This window comes from Plasmodium brasilianum, chromosome 13 (genome assembly GCF_023973825.1).
Source record: "Plasmodium brasilianum strain Bolivian I chromosome 13, whole genome shotgun sequence".
Taxonomy (NCBI): domain Eukaryota; phylum Apicomplexa; class Aconoidasida; order Haemosporida; family Plasmodiidae; genus Plasmodium; species Plasmodium brasilianum.
The window spans coordinates 2055888-2077991 of record NC_090126.1 but is presented as its reverse complement, the minus strand read 5'-3'; the positions used below and the strand labels follow the sequence as shown (position 1 = coordinate 2077991).

General features: G+C 26.4%; 7 protein-coding genes across 7 annotated transcripts; 6 read left to right on the top strand and 1 right to left on the bottom strand.

Moving 5' to 3' along the window:
- Nucleotides 1–1944: 1944 nt before the first annotated feature.
- Nucleotides 1945–4893, top strand: MKS88_005103 (uncharacterized protein; the record flags this gene model as incomplete). Its single annotated transcript, XM_067218334.1, has 1 exon — nt 1945–4893. The coding sequence occupies one exon, from the start codon at nt 1945–1947 to the stop codon at nt 4891–4893; it is 2949 nt and encodes a 982-aa protein (XP_067071478.1).
- A 991-nt stretch (nt 4894–5884) lies between these two features.
- Nucleotides 5885–7630, top strand: MKS88_005102 (GTP-binding protein Obg1; the record flags this gene model as incomplete). Its single annotated transcript, XM_067218333.1, has 1 exon — nt 5885–7630. The coding sequence occupies one exon, from the start codon at nt 5885–5887 to the stop codon at nt 7628–7630; it is 1746 nt and encodes a 581-aa protein (XP_067071477.1).
- Nucleotides 7631–8170: 540 nt separating this feature from the next.
- MKS88_005101 (methyltransferase) lies at nt 8171–10022 on the top strand (the record flags this gene model as incomplete). The annotated part of the gene is made up of 2 exons (XM_067218332.1): nt 8171–9708; nt 9920–10022. The coding sequence occupies 2 exons, from the start codon at nt 8171–8173 to the stop codon at nt 10020–10022; spliced, it is 1641 nt and encodes a 546-aa protein (XP_067071476.1).
- Nucleotides 10023–10405: 383 nt separating this feature from the next.
- MKS88_005100 (uncharacterized protein) lies at nt 10406–11755 on the bottom strand (the record flags this gene model as incomplete). Its single annotated transcript, XM_067218331.1, has 1 exon — nt 10406–11755. One exon carries the CDS (start codon nt 11753–11755, stop codon nt 10406–10408), a length of 1350 nt encoding a protein of 449 aa, XP_067071475.1.
- A 1523-nt stretch (nt 11756–13278) lies between these two features.
- MKS88_005099 (p1/s1 nuclease) lies at nt 13279–14268 on the top strand (the record flags this gene model as incomplete). The annotated part of the gene is made up of 1 exon (XM_067218330.1): nt 13279–14268. The coding sequence occupies one exon, from the start codon at nt 13279–13281 to the stop codon at nt 14266–14268; it is 990 nt and encodes a 329-aa protein (XP_067071474.1).
- A 1928-nt stretch (nt 14269–16196) lies between these two features.
- Nucleotides 16197–17159, top strand: MKS88_005098 (p1/s1 nuclease; the record flags this gene model as incomplete). The annotated part of the gene is made up of 1 exon (XM_067218329.1): nt 16197–17159. One exon carries the CDS (start codon nt 16197–16199, stop codon nt 17157–17159), a length of 963 nt encoding a protein of 320 aa, XP_067071473.1.
- A 1709-nt stretch (nt 17160–18868) lies between these two features.
- MKS88_005097 (mini-chromosome maintenance complex-binding protein) lies at nt 18869–22012 on the top strand (the record flags this gene model as incomplete). The annotated part of the gene is made up of 1 exon (XM_067218328.1): nt 18869–22012. The coding sequence occupies one exon, from the start codon at nt 18869–18871 to the stop codon at nt 22010–22012; it is 3144 nt and encodes a 1047-aa protein (XP_067071472.1).
- Between the last annotated feature and the right edge of the window lie 92 nt (nt 22013–22104).

The following is a 22104-nucleotide window of genomic DNA, read 5'->3' as shown; positions in this document are numbered from 1 at the left end:
ACATATGTGTACAGCACGTGTTGCCCACTTTATGTAAGCGACGTGCGCCATGCATGTTGCAAAGGTACATACATACGTACACGAATATGTGCATGAATACTTACGTGAATACATGCATGAATGCAAACATGAATATTTGCAAGCATTATAAGTTACAACATTAGCAAAGTCAAATGTAAGTTACGCTTTTATACAAAATTCAACCATTCAGCGGCATACGTTAAATTTTTTATCTATCGTACATTTCTCATAATGGATAGACATCCTAATATACCTCTCCACAAAAAAAAAAAAAAAATTTACACAAATATGTAAAAATCTAAAAACTGATAGAGCGTCATACATATGTACACAAGCATATGAAAAAAAAAAATATATACATATATAATTTATCCTCATATTTATAATGGCTATAATCAGCTGGTTATACATTTACAAGTATAAATTAGGCTTACCAAAATTAACTGTAATGTCTCTATATCTACATTTATTTTACAATTTTAATAATTTATATAAAAATTATATATGAATTGTTTGTTTATTAGAAAAAATGTTCACAATTCAGAGCTTATTTTTGTGGTACCATTTGGAAATGACAAAAATACATACATCTATCTTACATTTTAGCTATCATTATATATGTTTACACGTAATTTATATATATTTATAAATAATTATAAATAAATATAAACGTAAATAAACATATATAAACATAAATAAACATAAATAAATATAAATAAATATAAATACATATAAATACATATAAATAAATATAAATACATATAAATAAATATAAATAAATATAAATGTATATAAAAATTTTTACATATATATATGTATATATATATATATATGTAATATTACCACAAAAAACAAGAGTCATAGAAAGAAAATTTAAAAAGAGAAAAATGGAAAATCGCTCATCTTTGTTATTAAAATTATGCATGGAGAGCTTTCATTTGCTTGTCCTTATAAGGTAATGACACATTTGCGTTTGCATTTTGTATTCGTACATTTTATGCCTAAAATGTATGCACGAAGTATATATAAAAGAAATATATATGTATTGTTCGTACAACATATATATATATGTGTATGTGTATATGTTCACATGTATACTACTTAAAAATGTACCTTACGTTTCTAACTTTTCGTTAATGAGACTATTGTAATTAAGGTCACAATGGACCCCCCCAAAAAAAAAACAAACGGAAATTTTTTTTTTTTTAATTTCTTTTAAAAATAAATTGATTTAATGTTCGTATTTAAAAGATTTTATAAAAAAAAATTCGAAGCTGTTATTTCGTTATAAGGTTCTTTCATCTGCTTATTTTTTAGGACCTTGTTTTTCCAACATTTAAAAAATTCATTCGTTATTTTTTTCTCCCGTAATCTTATATTTAACTTTCGCAAGATCCATACAAATAATATATTAAATAAATAAATTTAAACCTTTTAGTTGTAAAAGAAAAAAAAAATTTTAGCTGTTCATATGAAAAATAATATATACAATAAGAAAATAATGTAAGAAAGAAGCAAATTCCGCACCATAGTGTAAAATTTATACCTTTATAATATATAATTATTATAGTATTACAAAAAACTTTTATGTCATTATTTATTATTATGTAGAATAATTAGAAGTTCTTGTTTCTTAATTCTATAAAATAAAGTATCTTATTACTGTTTAGTAATTTCAGGATATATTATGTTTGTTTTAGCAAAAATACCATTATCCATGAAGAGCGGTAAAAAAAAAAAAAAAAATACAAATAAATACATATACATATATGTAAATACATAAACATATATATAAATACCCATCCATATAAATACATATACATACATATATATACGTACGTATATATGGGCATATTTCTGGCTCAACCAAAATATTAGCTAACGTTTCCTCTAATTTTTATCTTTATTTTCTTCTTTGACTCTATGCAATATGTTGACTCCATCTTTTCAATTACTGAATTATTTTATCGCTTCCTTATATTACTTTTTTGTCGTCGTATTATCACAGGTAGTGCTTTAAACAGAAAAGATCAAAGAAAATTGGCAAGAAAACAGAAAAAACAAAAAAGGCTGCTTTTTTCAAAGAAAAAAAGAATTTTTAAAAAGCAAAACAGTTCTTTTGAAAGGATAAATCATACTACAAAGGGGAATCTAAAGAAACGGAGTTTAGACGAAGACGCAAAATGGGAAAGGAAGGGAAAGGGAGTACAATACAGTAGGAAAAAGTTAAATGTTAAACCAAAAGAACAAACATTATCACTACATAATGACAAGAAATATGATATATATGCCGAACAGGAAAAAGATGATTTATTATTATTATACTTATCGAAAAAGTTGAAGCTTAACAGTAATAGAAATAATAATAAAAATAATGAAGAAAAACTTTTTAAAGATTTAGAAAAAGATGGATTTGACTCAAATTTGTTAAAATTAACGGATGTAATATTTAGCGAATTTCAGAAAAATTATAAAAACAAAGACGAGACGAAAAAAAAAGACAAAAATAGTGGTAAACAAAAAGATATATTGTTACGTGGGACAAAAAACAATCAGGAAAACTCAGCTTCGGGTGAAGGTGATGTAACTAATGATATAGTTAGCTCAGTAATAAGGGGCAATACAGAAATAAAGGAAAAACTTATTAGTAAGAAAAGGAAAAAGGAAGGAGGAGCGAATCAAGTAAGAGAAATATACGATGATGAAGAAGCAAAAGATGAGAAAAAAAGAAAAAAAAAAGGCAAAGCTAAAGCCGCATCAAAAGGTAAAACTAAATGTACGGACAAAGTAAAGCAAAAACTAGGAGAAATGGGCATTTCAAAGGGGGTGAGAAATAAAGAAATGGAAATCATAAAAAATTCAAATGATAAACAGGTTAAAAAAGGAACACATGAAAAAAGGAAAGAAATTGTGAAAATAGAAAAACAGAAAAAGAAAGAATTATACCCCTATTCTGAGGAAGTGAAAAAAATGGATAAATTTCTTATAATTTCTCTGAATAAAACATCAGAATTTAATATAAAATGTATTATACAAGATATTTGTAAATATTTTCATGAGTTAAAAGATTTGAAGTTAAAAGTTACATTTAACGAAGTTTTAATAAAAATTATATCAAATCATTTTAAAAATGTAAATATTACTGATACACATATATGTATATGTGTAATAATCATATGTATTTTAAATAGTCTGATATACCAAAATTTGATGAAGGACTTTTTTAATACATTAACAGGTATTTTTAAATATTACTATGAGAATAATATAACTTTGATGAAGAAAATTGAGAGAGAAAATGAATTTAATAGTAACAACCCAAATATTCTCCATAGGGGAAAAAATGATACAGATACAGCAGTTTTAAATTTAAACGAATTGTATAAAAGGGGTGCTAATCCAGAATACTTGACTCATGAGAAGGAGAAAAATAAAATGGAAAATAGCATAACTAGTAAAGAGGAATATGAGAAATACGAAAATTTGAAAATTATTTTTAGAAATGTACTGAAATGTATTAGCATGTTTTATGCATTAAATTATTTAGATTTTGATTGTATAACTGATGTAATTAATATATTGTGTGAACAGATGAGTGTTAACAATGTAGACAATATTATTATCATATTAAAGATTTGCGGTATGAAACTGGAGAGCGATGATATTTCTCATCTAAATTACGTTACAGAGTACTTAAAAAAGCAAATTGACCTCTATGTGACTAATAATAATATATATATCGAAAGAAGTAAACTTAGATTTTTGATTAAAGATATAGATGATTTAAAAAGGGGAAAAATGAAATTTTACTTTTTAAATAAGTTTGAGTTCCTTTTTAGTGTTTTAAAAGAATTTGAGTGTAAATATAACTTTAAAAGGAAGGTTTTGTCTTTCCCATTCCTAAACGTTTTCAAAAGAGCTAAATTCAGCAGGGGAATCGGGAGCAGCGATATGAAGGAAAAACAACATACGCCGCAACAGAAGATGAAGAAGAAGAGGGAAAACAAAATTGAAAAGCAAGATCATCTAAATAAAGTAGAGAGCCCCCTCGATGTTAAAGATGATAAGACAACTAATCTAAAGAATGTTGAAGCACTTGCCATAGAAGGAAAATTTCACAAACTAAACTATTTAATGGTTGCGGACGAAGAGTATTTCAACCAATCGTATTTTAATAAATTGTTAAAAAAATATAAAATTCAAGGTATCTTACCAAAAAAGATATTTTTAATTATTAAAAATAGTTTAGATGTAGATGAATGTGTTCATAATTTATCTCTAATTTTAAAAGAAAAGAAAAATATTCCTTATGTTATTCAAACAGTAATTCAAACGCTCTTATATGACAACAAATTCAAAGTTGCCTATGCAAGAATATTAAGTAGTATTTCTAATTTTAAAAATAGGGTATTTTTATTTAGCCTAAAAACTATTTTCATTAATTATGTTAAAAATATTAATAATTATGATTTAAAAAAGGTCCTTTTTTTAAGCAAATTATTTATTTATTTATTAAAAGAAAAGTTATTAAATTTTCAAATTTTTAAATTCATTCAAATTGATGAGGAAGAAAAAGTAAAGACTATACAAGAACAAAATTATTTCAACACCTCTTTTTTTTTTAAAACAATTTTTATACTAATTTCGCTGGACGATAATTTTGACGACAGAACCTCCAATAATGAGTTGTGGAATCATATTTTTGAATGTATACTAAACAAAGGGATAAATTCTTCTATAACATATTCCTTTAAAGGAATTATTAACAAATACATATTTGATGAGGTAGAAAACATACTGTGCGTGTACCCAAATTTTCAAATAGAATATATTCAAAAATTTTACAATTTTTTAGAGAAGCAGAAAAAATAATCTTATTCATTTTGTTAAAATGTCTTTTATTTTATTTTATTTTTATTTTTTTTTCGTTAAAGTAGAAAACCATTGTAGGTTCTCCTTACTTTGAGTATATAGTGTTTCAGTTACGTAATACATAATATCTTATCTATTTTTTACGTTATTTGTGTTCTTTTTTTTTTTTTTTTTATCAAATCAATTTAAGTGAAATATTTATAATTTTTTTTTTTTTTTTTTGTTACACTTTTTTTATAACTTTTCTTTTGTTGGTATTAACAAATCATCGTGTCACATTTATGACACATTTTATGATCTATTTTATTTTTCAAACTTCTAAATTTAAAAGCATACAAAAAAAAAGAAGAAAAAAAAAAAAGAAGCGGTTATTTAGTTTTTTTGTATACACACGTGCGTATTTATATCTGCGGACGTATATATGCATGTTAGTTACCTTGAAATATTTACCCATATAGTAATGACACGAATTTCTTTAGTTTTACCTTTTCCTTTCTTTTTTTTTTCCAGCTTCTAAGTTGATTATATTTAATTTTTCATTTGTTCCTATATTTCTTCTAAAAAGGTGGCTTAGGCTTTTTTAAATGCCGCACGTGTTCATCTCTGTGTAGAGAATCCAAGGGAGAATAACTTCGTTTTATACTCAGATTCGGAAGTATTATTAGAATGTTTGAAATGAAGAAACTTACCTTTTACTTGCAATTTTGAATAAAAACACCACAAATTTGTATGTTTGCATGTATATATATATATATATATATATATATATAAATGTATAAATTCATATATTTGGGTAAATTCATACATTTGGGTAAATGCATACATTTGGGTAAATGCATACATTTGGGTAAATGCATACATTTGGGTAAAAATATACATTTGGGTAAAAGCATATATTTGTATAAATGCATACATAACAATCATAGTTTAAACTACCCTCAATTCTATGCATTAAAAAAAGGAACGTTCAATTTTCACGTTCAGAAAAAATATGCTTAGAGGTATAATCTTGTTTCTCTTAATGGTATACCACGAAGATGTTATTATAAAAAGTATTCCTTGTAAAACTTTAAAGGAAAATGCTATGTTTTTGAATGGTTCAAGATGCAGAGAGTTTGAAGAACGAAAAACCAAGAAAAAGAACTATTTGGAGTGCATTAAAAAGATGATAAAGAAGAATCAGTTTCATGACAGGTGTATAATAAATGTGAAAAGTGGAAATGGAGGTGATGGTATATGTTGTTTTACAACATTTTCTCAAAAGAAGAATAAGAAGTATGCATCAGGAGGAAGAGGAGGAAAAGGAGGAGATATATATTTAATTGGTAATAAAAAAATTGATAATTTTTTAAGTGTTAAATTAAAATCTTTTTATTATGCTGGGAATGGAGGTAAAGGATGTAACAATAATCAAAATGGAGAATGTGGAAAAGATGAATATATACATATACCAATAAATACAATTATATATGATGAGGACAAAAATTTTATTGATTTTATTTACATAAATTGTCAAAAGGTCTTAGTGGCAAAGGGGGGAAAAGGAGGAAAGGGAAACTATTCCTATAGAACGAAAAGCTTGAGAATACCTTTTGTTTGTCAATATGGAGAAAAAACAAAAGAAAAAAAGTTATTTTTGAAAAAAATATTTTTTACAGACTTTGGTATTATTGGCTATCCTAATGTAGGTAAAAGTACACTATTAAATAAAATTACAAATGCAAATGTAAAAATAGCAAATTATAGTTATACATCGAAATTTCCAAATTTTGGAATTTTTAAATGTGAAAAGGGAAGTACACAAGAGGTAGGACGTACTTCGGGGGGGCCAGATGATGGGACCGTGGAACAGGTGCAGAGCACACAATCGGATATGAGTAATAGACCAGATAACGAGTATGACATTCTCGAAGAAGAATTTAGGGACGAAGTAGTGTGTGAAATGGGGGAAAACGAGAATGATTCAGTAAGCAATAATAATGGTTGGGGTGATAATACTGGTTGGGACGATAATGATGGCACTTTACGAACGGCTGAAAAAAGCAACTACACAGTGATTGACTTTCCAGGAATAATAAAAAATTTAGATAAAAAAGAATCAAACATTTCTTTCAAGTACTTGGAGCATTTAAAATATAGTAAAATATTAATCTACATGTTTGACATAAATAGTAATACTATAATTGAAACTTATGAAAATATAAAAAACGTTCTAGTCCAATACCATAGCATCTTTAAAACTAAGAAGGAAGTTGTGGTTTTAAATAAAATTGATATATATAATAATAAAGATAAGGAAAATATAAATTCGCTAATAAATTATGTAAGGGAAAATATAAACATCGATAAAATATTTTGCATATCTGCGCTAACAGGAGAGAATGTTATAGAGGCGATTAATGAAATGATTCTATACATTGATGATGAAAATACAGTAAATGAATTTATAAAAACTTTACCAAAACCAATGGATATTGAGAAAATAGAAGATAGCGATAATTTTCGTCCATCTGAGTATGAAATTCATAAATATGATGAACATATTTTTATAATAAAAGGAAAATATATAGAAAATCAGGCAAATATTTTCAATTTTTCGAAGTGTGATAGTTCAAAAGTATTTAGAAAAATACTAGATGATTTAAACATAAACACAAAGCTAAAAAATGTTGGAGCAAGGGATGGCGATAAAATTATTATAAGCAACTATTCGTTCGATTTCATTCTCGAGTACTGAGGAAGCCTTTTACTTATGGGAAACCTAAAAGTGCTCCGTGGTTTAATAAATGTAATAATAGCGCATATTTTTACGGTATTATTTTACTGTTCTGATATTTTTTCATATTTTTTGAAGATTCATTTTTGATATGTAATATATGCTATGTGGCATGTAGCAGCTTGCGTAATTTTGCCTTTTAAGGAACGACGAAAAAATTGCTGACCAATGAGTGAACGTTTTTTTGTCAATTTTACCTGTCATTCGTGCTTCATTTTACTTGTCATTCGTGCTTCATTTTACTTATCATTCGTGCTTTATTTTACTTATCATTCGTGCTTCATTTTACTTGTCATTCTTGCTTCCTTTTACTTGTCGTTATTCGTTTTTGTTTTGTTTTTCCCATTTTTTTGTTTTTAACTTCCACCCCATTTTTGCGTATTATAAGCGCAGAAACACCTCAAATATACAATCTTTCAAAATGTGTACATTTTCGAAAGGCTTAATTTTTTTTGTGATATCCCTTCACCTGCACAGTTGATACAATTTTTTCCTTCTGAAATGATCAAAAAACTAAAAATTAAAAAGGGGGGCAATTTCAAATCACAGCCTCACAAAAGGAGCCCAAAATGGGGGATGAAAAAGAGTAATCATAGCTACTACTTTGAAAGTAACTCCAAATTAATGCATGATCGAAATATACATAAAAATAATTTTATTAATTTTGAAGAATTAAGTAAGAAGTATCCTTTTTTAAATATATTTTTGCACAAAAGTAAAAATGGGAAATTAATATACGATTTTGAGAAATCTGTAGCCGTTTATTTTTTAAGTAAAGCTATACTGAAAGAGTACTACTCCATAAATTTTTACATGCCATATTATAATATTGATAGTGTTGATGGAATTGATGCATTATTTGATAGTATTTCATTATTATATCATAACACTATTCAAAATTTTGTTTTTGTAAACACGAACGAACTAATTAATAACTACAAAGAAGTTATATTAAATGCTTATAATGAACACAATGATAAGTTATTAAAATTAGATTATAAAAATGATGAATATGTAATAAATGAACCATGTGATGAGTTAAAATATGAGGACACAAAATCACATAACGAATTTACGGGGAAAAAATTTTTATGCCCATGTATTCCTGGAAGAGTTAATTACATTCATTACTTAGCAGATCTTACTAGCTTAAATACTATCGCAGAAGAAGAGAGCGCAAAAAATTTTGAACGTTGCGAACATTTTGAACAATGCAAACATTACGAACGCTTAAACATAATAAACAGTTTTGTAGGTAGCGAACATACAATGACTTCTGAAGTACTACATGGTAATATAATAAAAGTCTTAGATATAGGAGTCGGGGCGAATTGTATCTACCCGCTTTTGGGTAATAGTGTTTATAACTGGTCCTTTATTGGTGTTGACATTAATTTAGATTCTTTAAAATATGGTTATATAAATATTTTGTTAAATAATAAAGAAAAGGATATAATACTGAAATATCAAAAAGATAAGAAGAAATTATTTGTAAACGTAGTTAACGATACAGATTTGTTTTTTTTCTCCATGTGCAACCCACCGTACCACAGTTTTTTAGAACAAGTTAACAGAAACCCTTTCAGAAATTTAGAAGCAAATGTGGATGAAGTTGTCTATTTTGACAATGAAGAATATATTTCCCTTGATGAAGATACTTCAAAAGAAGTAGTTAATAATAATATTAAGCTTGGTACCTTATATAGTAAAGAAGAAGAAAGCATTGTTGAATATAATAAAACCTGTTCTAGTGCCAACGCAAGCGGTACTACTATAGAACGGTGTGAAGAAGTGTATTATAAACATTTTAACAAAAATGCACTTTCTAATGAGTTCGAAAAGGAAGGTGAACACATGAACGGAAACGAAGTAAAGAGCCATAAAAATTTAGGAGGAGAATACAGTTTTATTATAAATATGATTATCGAAAGTAAGCTTTATTTTTACAATATAATATGGTTTACAACGTTAGTCTCAAAATTTAAAAATGTTAAATTAATAAAAAAGGAAATAATCAGATCAATGAGATTATATAACATGTATAAAAAAAATCAGGTAGATTTTCTGACTACTATTATAAAAAATAATATACATTTTGAGAATATTTTTTTTTTTAGAAATGTGAAAAAACCATCTTTTCAAATGCATATATGCCAATATAGAATTTTTGAATCTCATACTAGCAGAATAACAAGATGGATAATTTGCTGGTCATACTACACTGAAGAACATATCCATTTTTTAATAAAGTTATTTCGTGAAAAAAATTTTCATGTCTGAAAGTGAAAGAAGTAAAATAAACACTATTAGGAGCAGTAGTAGCGGTATTAGTAGTGGCAGCGATTTTAATTAATGTTTATGATAATAAACGTGCAGTTACACTTCAAACAGATATAAAAGAGAACATGAAGAAATACGGAAAGAAATAACAAAATAGGGAAAAACAAAATAAATTAAATAAAAAAATACGTATAATTCATTTGAAGCAAATGTAAAACGCTTATTTAAGCGTTAATTGTTATGTAGGCTTTTAGGGAAGAAGGAGGTAGAGCGGAAACGGGCACACGCCCTAAATAAACGGAGCGCATATATACATAAAACATAAATAAATAAATGAATAAATATATACCTGTGTGTAATTCACGTATGATTATGTACTGATATATATATATATATATGTATTTGTATTTTTGTGCAGTCAGAGGGGCGTATATTACTCAAATGAATACGTTTTCTTCAAGAAATGTTCACTAGAATTTTGAAAAAGGAAAGAATATCTAAGTTATTAGCTTTTTCATATTGCCTTAAGGAGCTTTGTATGGAACATTCTATATCATCATATTCATTAGAATCCATAGAGACATTTTTGATACATGTTACACTTATATTTATGGTGTTACTGGAGTAGGAAATTTCCTTTACTTTAAAATTGGCATTGTTTATGGAATCAAAAATATAGTTTTCTATTTGTCTAGTCCATTCAAAATTTTGAGCATCGTTTGAAAATTTTTCATTTAAGTGTCCTATTAATACAGACTTTTTAATTATTTCATTGAGTGTTTCATTATTTAATTCTTTAAATAAAATATTTTCTCTTAAAATAGAGAGACAATAATTATTCATGTCACATATTTTTTCGCCCATTTGTTTTATTATTTCACTAAATTTTACTTTTTTCCCTAAAAAAAGGAGTATAACTTCTCTAATAATTTCTTTATATTCTTTACTTACTTTTTTAAAATTAATAATATTACCTATTTTTGAACTATCATTATTCATAAAAGTACCAAATAATTCTTCATTCTGTGCTTCTTGATTCTGTGCTTTATTTTTTATTTGTTCTAAAGTTAAATTCTGATTAATCAAAGTTGAGACACTGTTTTCATTTTTTTTTATTAAGCGTAAAACATCTTTTTCTTTTAAATTTAACTCTACCATTAACTTTTTAAAAGAAGCACAATTTATAAGTTCTTTACTTTTTGCTGGAGTTAGTTCGCTAACTAATGTATTATCTTCATGTGCCTTGAATTGATTCAACAAATTAAAGTTTTCATCTTCTAATTCGTTTGAAGTGTCACTTCTCGTATTTTGTGTTTCATTTTCCTTGATGTTATTTAATAAATCCTTATTTATTATTTTACTTTCCTTCTTTTTACACTTTTCCTCTTCCTTTTCCCCTTTTTCATCTTTTGCTTTTTCTATTTCTTTTTCCTGTTCTTTTTTAATTTTTTTCCTTTTTCTTTTTTTTTTTTTTTTCTTTAATCCTTTCTCGCTATCACCCATTTTTCCACGAAGATCTTTGCCAGTGTTTTCATCATCCATTCTCCCATTTTTATTTTCCCCTAAAAAAAGGTCTTTTTTTTTCTCTCTCTCCAAATTAGTGTTGTTATTATTATCACCTATCAACAAGTCATGCTTACATCTTAACTTTAAACTGTGTCCTTTTAAGAATTTATTCCTTTTTAATATAATCGTTGTATTTAATTTTTTCCTCAATTTTGGTTCATCCTTCGACATATATATTTTCAAAAAATTGACAACTTCTACTTTTCTTCTTACACTAATACGGGTATATTTGTAAGACATATTTTTAGAAATTCTTGGAATAATACCATCAGTACGTACATATTTATGTACATGTATATTACCTATTATCAACTTATTATCATTTGGTGAATGTTTACTTCCAATCAAATGACATTTATAATATTTAAATGTGTTCGTTATTATAATATGCATAATAAAATTATAAAAAAGCAAACATATTAATTTCATTTTTGTCAAATAACTGATTTAGGTCTGTATGTAATGTAATGTCCTTAAATATCTTTTTTTTTTCCTTCTCCATCGTAATGTTTACTTTTTTTTGTCTCTTATTAACATTTCAAAAGTAATATATACAGATTTGCATCTATTATACTATGACATATCCTATATATGATCATTTCTTTAATTTGCTTTTATGCTCGATTCCCCCGGGAGCTTTGCATATTTAATTTGTTCTTTTAATATCATGTTTATGTAGGTGCTTCTGCAACGAATTATTCTTATTATTTCTTTCTCTTCCATCCTTTCTTTCTTCCTTTTGTTTATTCTTTTTTTATTTTTGTCATTCATATATTTTTGAAGTTCTAAGAATCATGTTTAATAATTTTTTTTTTTTTTTTTTGTATCTTTCTTTCTAGTGTACACAATTTTTCATTCTTAAAAAAGATAAAAATATATTTTTTTACATTTCTATGATTATTTCATATGGCTACTTCTTTATTTATTTATTGATGAATGTATAAAATGCAAAATCATTTACATTTTCTCAATTTTAAAAATATGCACATTTATAGTGTCCTCAGGTTATATATTATACTACATGTTTGTATTAGTATTCATTGTACAAACGTAGCACATTATTACATTACTCTAACCCTGAAAGCGCAAAGTTTATGACGAGTATAATACCATTTGTCGGTTATATTATTCAAATACTTAAACACTTGCTTATTTACCTATCTATTATTATTGTTATTATTACAATTTTCATATTTTGCCTTCAATCTTTTATAAAACAATCTGCTCACAACAAGATAATAAATTTTTATTTTCTCATTCTTATGGTAACTACAAAGAGTATTTTAACTCCACTGAATTTTTTAAGGTGTTACAAAGTAGGCATCTTTTTAAACATCTTCCTCAATTATTTAGTTTAAAATTTTTGTTTATTAGAGCTGGATATTAATTCATGTATTATCATGCTCATAAACATCATGTATACACACTTATATATAATATAAATGTATACGTGTACATATACATACATACAAGTATATCCTTATATTTGCACATTTCAAGTGCTGTTAAAACCTTAAGAATTTTTTCTCAAATGCAGGAAAAAATTAAACTTTCTTTTTTTTTTTACTGTTTGAGACATCTCACAGTTCGTTCCTAATTTTTAATTTTACTATATCACAGCTTATTAAAAAAGCGAACGCACATACGCATAGATATACCTATATATACGTATGTGTAAATGTGTGTGTGCATATATATATATGTACGCACGTGTATGCCTCTGTATCCACATCTTAACCCGGGGCAATTATAACTCGACGCCAATGAATAAGGAGACAGTTTGTTACTTGCTATTTTTTCTTATATTTGCTAAAAGAATTACATGCTGGTCGGATGAAGGGCATATGCTATCAACTGCCATTGCATATGAAGGACTGACTAAAGAAGAGAAGCTAATTTTAGAAAAAATTTTTAAGAATTACAAAGAGGATAAAGATTTTAATGATCCTATATACGCCTCTATATGGGCTGATCATATAAAACCCTTTGATATTCATTATCCTAATAATATAAGAAGATCAGGAGGTATAGACTTAATGAATAAATGGCATTATATTGATACACCTTATAACCCACTCAATGTTCGTATAAATATATTTCAAGAATATTATTATAAGAATACAGACAATGCATTAACAGTATTAAAACGCATTTTTAAGTTGTTAAAAAGTATAAAAAGAAAAGAAAATTTCGGTACTTTTTTTTCGTATAATTTTAATTTAAGGTATTTTATTCATATTTTTGGTGATATTCATCAACCATTACATGTTATAACTTTTTATAATAATAATTTCATAAATGGAGATAATGGAGGAAGAGACATTAATATATTATATAAAAATAAAGTAGAGAATTTGCATTATTTATGTGATTGTGTTTTTCACTCAAGAAGAAAGAAATGGCCAACAGTAACACCAAAAGAAGTAATAAAAGAAGCAAAATCTTTAATGAACCTATATCCTCCTGAGTATTTTGGAAATAGATTAAAAAATGATTTAAATGAATATGAATATCTTGATTTTATAATAAGTGATAGTTATAATAAATGCGTTCATAGTATCTATTATAATTTCCCACATGAAACATTAAATAAAAATACTTCATATGATGTAACAAATTTTTTTGTCGTTAATTTAAAGAAAACTTTGAACGAACAAATTGTGTTAGGTGGATATAGATTAACACATTATTTAAAAGTTATCATTGCTAATATTCCCCCAGATCTTGTTAATACAAATAAATATATGAAGTGAAAGAAAACTTGCTTACGCATGATGGTTTTTTTTTTTTTTTTTTTTTTTCTTTTTATCCTTATCTCTATTTCGATTTTGCACCTTTCATTTGGTGCATTAATAATTTTATGTAGGTTTACTCATTGTACTTCATTAATGTATCATTTTTTATGTGAAAAAATAATTTTATTTATTTCCCCAATTTTTCTGCTTATAAATGTTTTACCATTTGTGTAGGTATGTATAATATATATAACATAAAAAAAAATATATATATATATATGTACGTTTATATGCATATATCGACCCGTTTTATTTTGGTGGTATACGTTAGATTTTCGTTCATCACTTGCATAACGTTTAAGTAGCTTTGTTGTGGAACGTGCATACATATGCACGCACCTTATATAATATATGTAAACAGTCGGTTACATAGAGGCATACATTTATTTATTTATAACTGAGTTAAAGTTGGAAGTAGAACAAAATCATAATTTCCAGAAATAACATAAATTGTATCTGTAAATATTTTTTTTTGTTTTACTCAATATTTTGCCTGTTCATTTATATATATGTGTGTTCTCTGCCTTCCTCCGTTTCGGATATTTCTAAAAATTGTTATCCCGTTTTAATTGCTCTATTTTGAAATGAAAGTTGCAAATTATTACTTTAAAAAAAATAATAAAATAAAAAATAAAAATGCAGCATTCGTGTAGTCGTATATTCAAAAAATTAAATACTTGAAGGAATTTTTCCTAATTATAATCTTAATACCACATTTCGGTGAAGTAATTTTTAAATCGGGTATAAAGATCAAAAAGTAAAACGTCCGGAAAAAATACATGTGCCAACACCATTTAGATTTATGTGCGCCTCTATGCATGGATACATGATTAAACATTTGCACATATGCACAAAAGTGTGTATACAAAATATTATGAAATGTAAAATTTTTCCTCTGGAAATGCAAGATTTATTCTTTTTGGAAATGTAAAAGAGAGTGCACAAGTTTTTTTTTATGTATCACATCTAAAATTTGGTGCACGTATGAACACTTTTTAATGAATATATTTTAAGTGAGAAAACATATTTTTCTGAGATGTTCTTTGGACTTTGGTGCACTCGCTATTTTTCGTGTTCATCGATTTTACTAACTACACTATTATATAGATATTTTTGTTTCAATCGATTTTGTTTTTTCTCCTGGTTATTATTTATAAAAATATTTTTTAATTTAATTATTTTATTTTTTTTCATAAATATAATTTAATTTTTTTTCCATTTAAAATTATAAAATACATACGTGTCTTTGTATAAATGAATTATTAGAATATATTTAAAATTTTAACAAATATTATGAATTTAAAACAAGAATAAACTTTTTTTTTTGTAAAATTTCATTAATACAAAAAATTGTACATTGATGTTTGAATATTTGCGTATTTACACATTACTACTTTTGAACATTTTGTATCATTATACATACAAACATATGAATATATGCGTGAATAATATATATTTTTAAAGACATGTGAAAAATGCTTCTTCTTTTTTTTATATGAATCATAAGGTGTTTTAAGATATAACAGTTCTAATGATAATTTTTTTTTTTTTTTTTCCATAAATAATACGTTTTAAATTTAAACTCCTTCAAAACAATTTTCACAGTGTGCCCCATATATATACATACATCTATTTATGCGTATACATTAATGCATTTGTCTGTTTAAAAGTTTATATTAAGTTTGATCGTTTAGATTGAAGTACAATTTTTGAGTGACGGCAGCTGTATTGCACAGTTGAATTTCTATTTTTTAAAATTTAACTTTCTAGTTCTAAAGGTGTTCCAAACCCCTTTTAAAGTGAAAAATATATATACGTGTGTGCATATATATATGCATATATACCCCGTCCGCGTAAACGCTTAATCAATGTTTTGTGTAAGAATCATGATTAGGTTAGTGTTGCTTTATGGAATACTTTTTATTAAAAGTATAGCTGGCTGGTCAGATGAGCCTCACATGATAATAAGTCAAATTGCGTATGATATTTTAACTCCTCATCACCAGAGCATTCTTGATAGAATTTTTGAGAAAAGTTATGATGACAAATTGAGAAGTCCAATAACGGGTGCAGTATGGCCAGATGCTATAAAACCAGTAGATCCCAGAAGAGCTCCTTATCAATTCAGTGTTAGAAGAAATGAAATTTTAGATATTTTTAACGACTGGCATTATGTTAAGGAGCCATATAATCCTACCGGTATATATTTAAGTCCTTATGATATGTATGCACATAAAGGAAAAAATACTGCTTCTGGTATAACAAAACATATCTATAAAACTTTAGTAGGTGTTGGAAGAAGGAATCTCACAGGAACATATTATTCTTATAATTTTTATTTAAGATTTTTCATTCATGTATTTGGTGATATTCATCAACCATTACATACAATAAACTTCTTTAATTCACATCTAACAAGTGGTGATAAGGGAGGAAACCTTATCACTGTAACTTTTGGAAAACTTGTAGGAAATATACATTATTTATGTGACAATGTTTTTAACTCAAGAAAAAAGAAATGGTTTAATTCTACTCCACAAGATATAAAGAAGTTAGCAGATCAATTAACGACAACTTATCCACGTACTTTATTTCCAAGACAGTTAAGAATTCCAAGTGATAAAGTATCATACATAGATGAAATAGTAAGCGAATCGCACCGTTTAGCCATTGATTATGTTTATAGACAATTACCAGCCCCCATTTTAACTAAATGTAGGCAATTTCCAATCCCTAAACATTTTATAACCCAATTAAAAAAGATCTTGAACAAACAAATTGCTATAGCTGGTTATAGATTAGCAGAGTACTTAAAGGACATACTTGACAACGTTCCCAGTGATTTGTAAAAATGATCTAAAGAGAATATGAATGCACAGTATACGCATAAATACATATATGTATATATATTTTATCAAATTTGAAATATGTAAATGGGGTCGTTTTATACACCATATGGTATACTTTCATGACATGTGTAAAATTAAAACTATTAATATGATCTGCATTTTTTACTTCTAATTTTTGCATGTGTTTAATTCTTTTAAAGTTCTACATCCTTATTATCTCACATTAATATAATTTCATAAATGTTTTTTTTTTTTTTTTTTTTTGTATTCTTATTGCTTTGCTATTATCTTTTTTTGTGTGTGTTTTTTTTGTTATGTGTTCTTGCTTTGTGTTTTTGTGTTTTTAATTTTGTTTTTGTTTTTCATATAGACTTTCAATTTTAGAAGGCACGTAAACACATTTCTTTAAAAATTTTTAATAATTCTAACCGGTTTCTTATAAAATATTTCGAAAATAGTCCGAAATGGGGTTAAAAAAAATAAGTGTAAAATTTTTGTGCTACACACGTTTATATGTGTATCCATATGTATTATATATATTTATAATTAATAATGCTCCGTATGTCCTAATAATGTTTTTACTTCCTTTTTATGATGCTTTGAGCTTCTAACGTTTGGAGGACGCAGGAGAATAAATTTATCAGCGAAAGTTATTTTAGCTAATGTTACAAACATAAGCAGGAAAAGTAAAAAAAAAAAAAAAAAAAATGTAAATGAAATAAACAAGATATAATAATATTACGATGTAACATTATTATGACATAATATTCTTATAATATTATAATAATAAAAAACAATAATTAGATTATCCCATGGTTAGATATATTATTATTAACATATAATATGTTTACTGCATTTACTCCAGTTTGTAGCATTTAAATTAAATGATTTTTATTCTCCCATTTTTTTCATAAAAATTAATAAAAAAAAAAAAATTTGATTTGTTATTCTGAAATGTTAGAGTAAAGAAAAGTTAAAGCATATATATATTATCCTTGTAAGCATTAAATAATATATATACACATAGAAATATATGTAACTTTCATTATGCATAATATTAAGTAATACTTTCACTTGAACGATAGCCCCATTTCTAAAACTGAAATAACTAATCATTTGAACGTTTTTAATAAAACGAATATTTCTTAAATTATTATAGAATAAATACATCAATATAGAAAAAAATATGTATATTAAAAATATATAACTTTCACTCTCGAAGGGGTGCTAAGGGATGCAAAAAAAAAAAACTATTATATATATTTGTATATATAAATACATCAGTACGTCAATACGTCAATTCATACATACACATATATATAAATATATATGGGTACGTATTTATTCATATATGTATACATGTGTACACGCGTACGTGTGCTCGCACATAACAAGTAACAAAATTTGCAAGCGATCATTATCGTGTGAAAAATAGATCTTTATATATAAAAAGGAAAAAGACGAGGAGAAAAACATTTTAAAAAGCAGATGACACAAAAAAAAAAATGACTATTCCTTGTGAGAAGTGGTTTTTGATTTAAAAAGAAGAATACAGTTCCAATAAAAAAAAAAAATAAAGTGATACATAGGTATGTATGAATATGTATCTATATGTATACGTTTATGCGTATGTTTTGTAAAATAAAAATTTTTCAAAGTTTATACACGCATACTTATGTGTCGCTTTTTCCCCTTTCACATTTTTCAAAATGAACGTATTAAAGCAAATTGACGAGTGTTTTATGAATTACACAAAAATATATGGCAATGAGGAAATTGACTCCTACTGGGATGAAGGTATTGTAGTCAATAAATACATAAAACTTGGAAATAATCGAAAAAAGAATGAAGCAGAAAAGAACGAAGGGGGTCATAATGTAGAGATAAAGCACGTAGAGGCGAAAGAAGTAGTAATGAATCAAGTGGTGAAGAACGAAATGGGAAAAAGCGGAGCGCGGGAAAATTGCGTACACACGAAGGAGGGGGATCAGTGTAGTTTCGCTGAGGAACCTTCCTTTGTAGAAGAATCAATGAATTGTAATGAAAAAAAGGGTACCAAGTCAAATTTAAATGAGAAATATTGTTGTACGAATGAGTTAACTTCGAAAAAGGACTCGCATGGGATGAATGTTAAAAAAAAAAAGGAAAATTTATTTGTTTGTAGCGACTTAGTAGAAAGATGTTTGTGTATAAATACCATTGAGAATTTAGAAGAACTAAAAGATGCCACTTTAGTTAGGTGGACCTGTATGGTTCAGCAAATTATTTCACCAGAAAGTTATTTAGGAATTTATAAATTAAGAAATAAAATAAATGGAGAGCTTATATTAAAGAGCTCAAAATATAAAGACTATATTGATACGGATGATAACTGGGAAATAATAGAAGATAATGGCAAAAAACATATAGGGGAATATTACGAATTAAATTTTGAAAAATGTTATAGAGAAGAAGATGCCAAATTGAATAAAGAAGTAGAAGAAGGAGCAATAAATCAGAAGGCATGCGAGAATATGCAGAATGCAGAGAACAAAAAGACAGACGTAAATATTAATGATAATCAAAAGAAAGAAGATTATCTAAAAAAAGATTATGCTTTCCAAGATTATAATGATACCTATTTTTATGAAAACGATAATAATTTTAAAAAATACTGGAAGAGGTATTTATTTTTAGGTACTAATATTCCAGGTAGTAAAAGCTCTTGGTGCAAAGAATTGTATGAGTATTCTTCGTATCATAGTAATTGTGAAAATTTTTTAAAAAATAAAAACGATTTCGTAAAAATTGAAAATGCTACAAATACTGAGAATATTGCGAATATTGAATGTATTTCTAATTATAATACCTGCTCAAATTCTTCTACTGATATTTCTAGTTGCCTGCACAGTAATAATTGTAGTCGCAATAGTAGTAATTACAGCGGTGCTCATAACATAAATCTGTTACAGGAAAAATATATTTGTAGCAGTGAAATGTGCAATTTGGAAGAAGGCATAAATACACATTGTAAAGAAACTAAAGAAATTATCTTAAATAGTAGTACACAAAGTAGGGAGGAAGAACCAGAAGAAGGCGATTTTACGTGTAAAAGGAATAAAATTAGATGTATTCTAAAAATATACGATGATAATAGCCAATACAACGGAACAAATGAAAAAGATTTCTTAAAACTGAATGATGTAATTGAAGTGATCGGAATATACCGTAAACGTCAAATTAAGGATTATGATGATTGTAAAAAGAATTTCAATTTTTATTTTTATTATGACCAAAACTTTTTAAAGTATCCTTGTATTCACGTATTCCAATATACGAAGATTAACTATTTCAACCCGATAAATAATTGTATATTATTTACTAATGAACTCTCAAATATTCTAGAAAAAGGTCCATTTAAAACCGTCAGTGAGCTAAGGAAACACCTGCTCATCTATATTTCCACTTCCTTATTTCATGATTTGTTGGTTTCTCATTACTTTTTCTTCTATTTATGTGGTAGTTATATAAAAAATAATAAGTTAAAGTTGGGGAAAATTAGTTTAAACCTTTTTAACATATCATCAAATGAGGGATCAGATGTATCGCCAACGGGATTATCAGCTCACCCTAGAACTAAGGAAACAACTGATGAACCAACTGATTTGAAAAATGATCAGAATAATCAATTTTCGCAAACTACTACAAAAGAGAAGATAATTGAGAAAGAACTAAATGAAAAACTTAATAATCCGGAACGTGCGAAAAAGGTGTATTGTTCCCAAATAAATGAAAGCAAATTACATGCAGAAGAATTTAAGAGCGAACAAAATAATTCTTCTTTTGACAGCTCAAGAAAATTGAACAAAATGAACAAAATGAACGAAATGTACAAAATGAACGAAATGAACGAAATGAACGAAATGTACAAAATGAACAAAATGAACAAAATGAACAAAATGAACAAAATGAACAAAATGAACAAAATGAACAAAATGATTAAAAGCTTAGTTCCCCTCCATAGATACATCCCCCTTTTTCTAAACAAACTAAGCAACGAATATTTAGTATCAGTCATGAATCATCGTAATGGTGAGTTAAAAAAAGGAAAACTTCAATTAGCAAATAATACTTATGTAGTATTTGATGAATGTGTGTTAGATGCTGGTAAGCTGAACCACATTAGTAAAAAGAATTTTCACTGTATAGAAAGATTAGTCACGTCTCAAGAAATTCCTCATATATTTAACACAGATATTACTTTCGAAACTCAGTTTAACATATTAATTTTGTCAAAAAAGAAGTCCATGTTTTCAAATTACGTTGATATAACTATTCCTATATATCACAAAAAAAAGATGGAAAAACTAAATGAAAATAAAAGTAACCATTATTCTAGTAGGGACTCGTATGGAAAGGAAAAGAATAATTTAAGCAAAGAAAATATTGGAAAAAACGAAAATGATACAAAAAATATAATTAGAGATAATAAAAATAGTGAACATGTGTACAATTATGAAGGACACTCGAATAGCACCTTTTCAACTGAATTTATTAACACTTATGAGGATTACAAACCAAGTGAAAGTGAACTAATTCAATTTAGGAGATACATAAATTATATATTATTAAAAAATGATTCTGCAAAAATTCATGAGGACATGACAAATTACATTACTGATTCTTTTGTTGCCCTTAGACAGAAAAGTAAAGACATAAACCAATTCGTTTTAAATTCTTGGATATGCATGTCTAGAATTTTAGCCTTTTCAGAGGGTTGCAATGAAATAAATAAAGACCATTGGAATTACATAATGAAACTGGAAAGTGAAAGAAGATTAAGGCTCAGTCATTTAAGCAAAATTTATATTTAACTTCTTTTTCGATCTCATTTTCGTTTGCATTCTCTTTTGCCATTTTAAGACTAGCTTACTACTTGTATTTTATGTGTGAATATATATTTTTT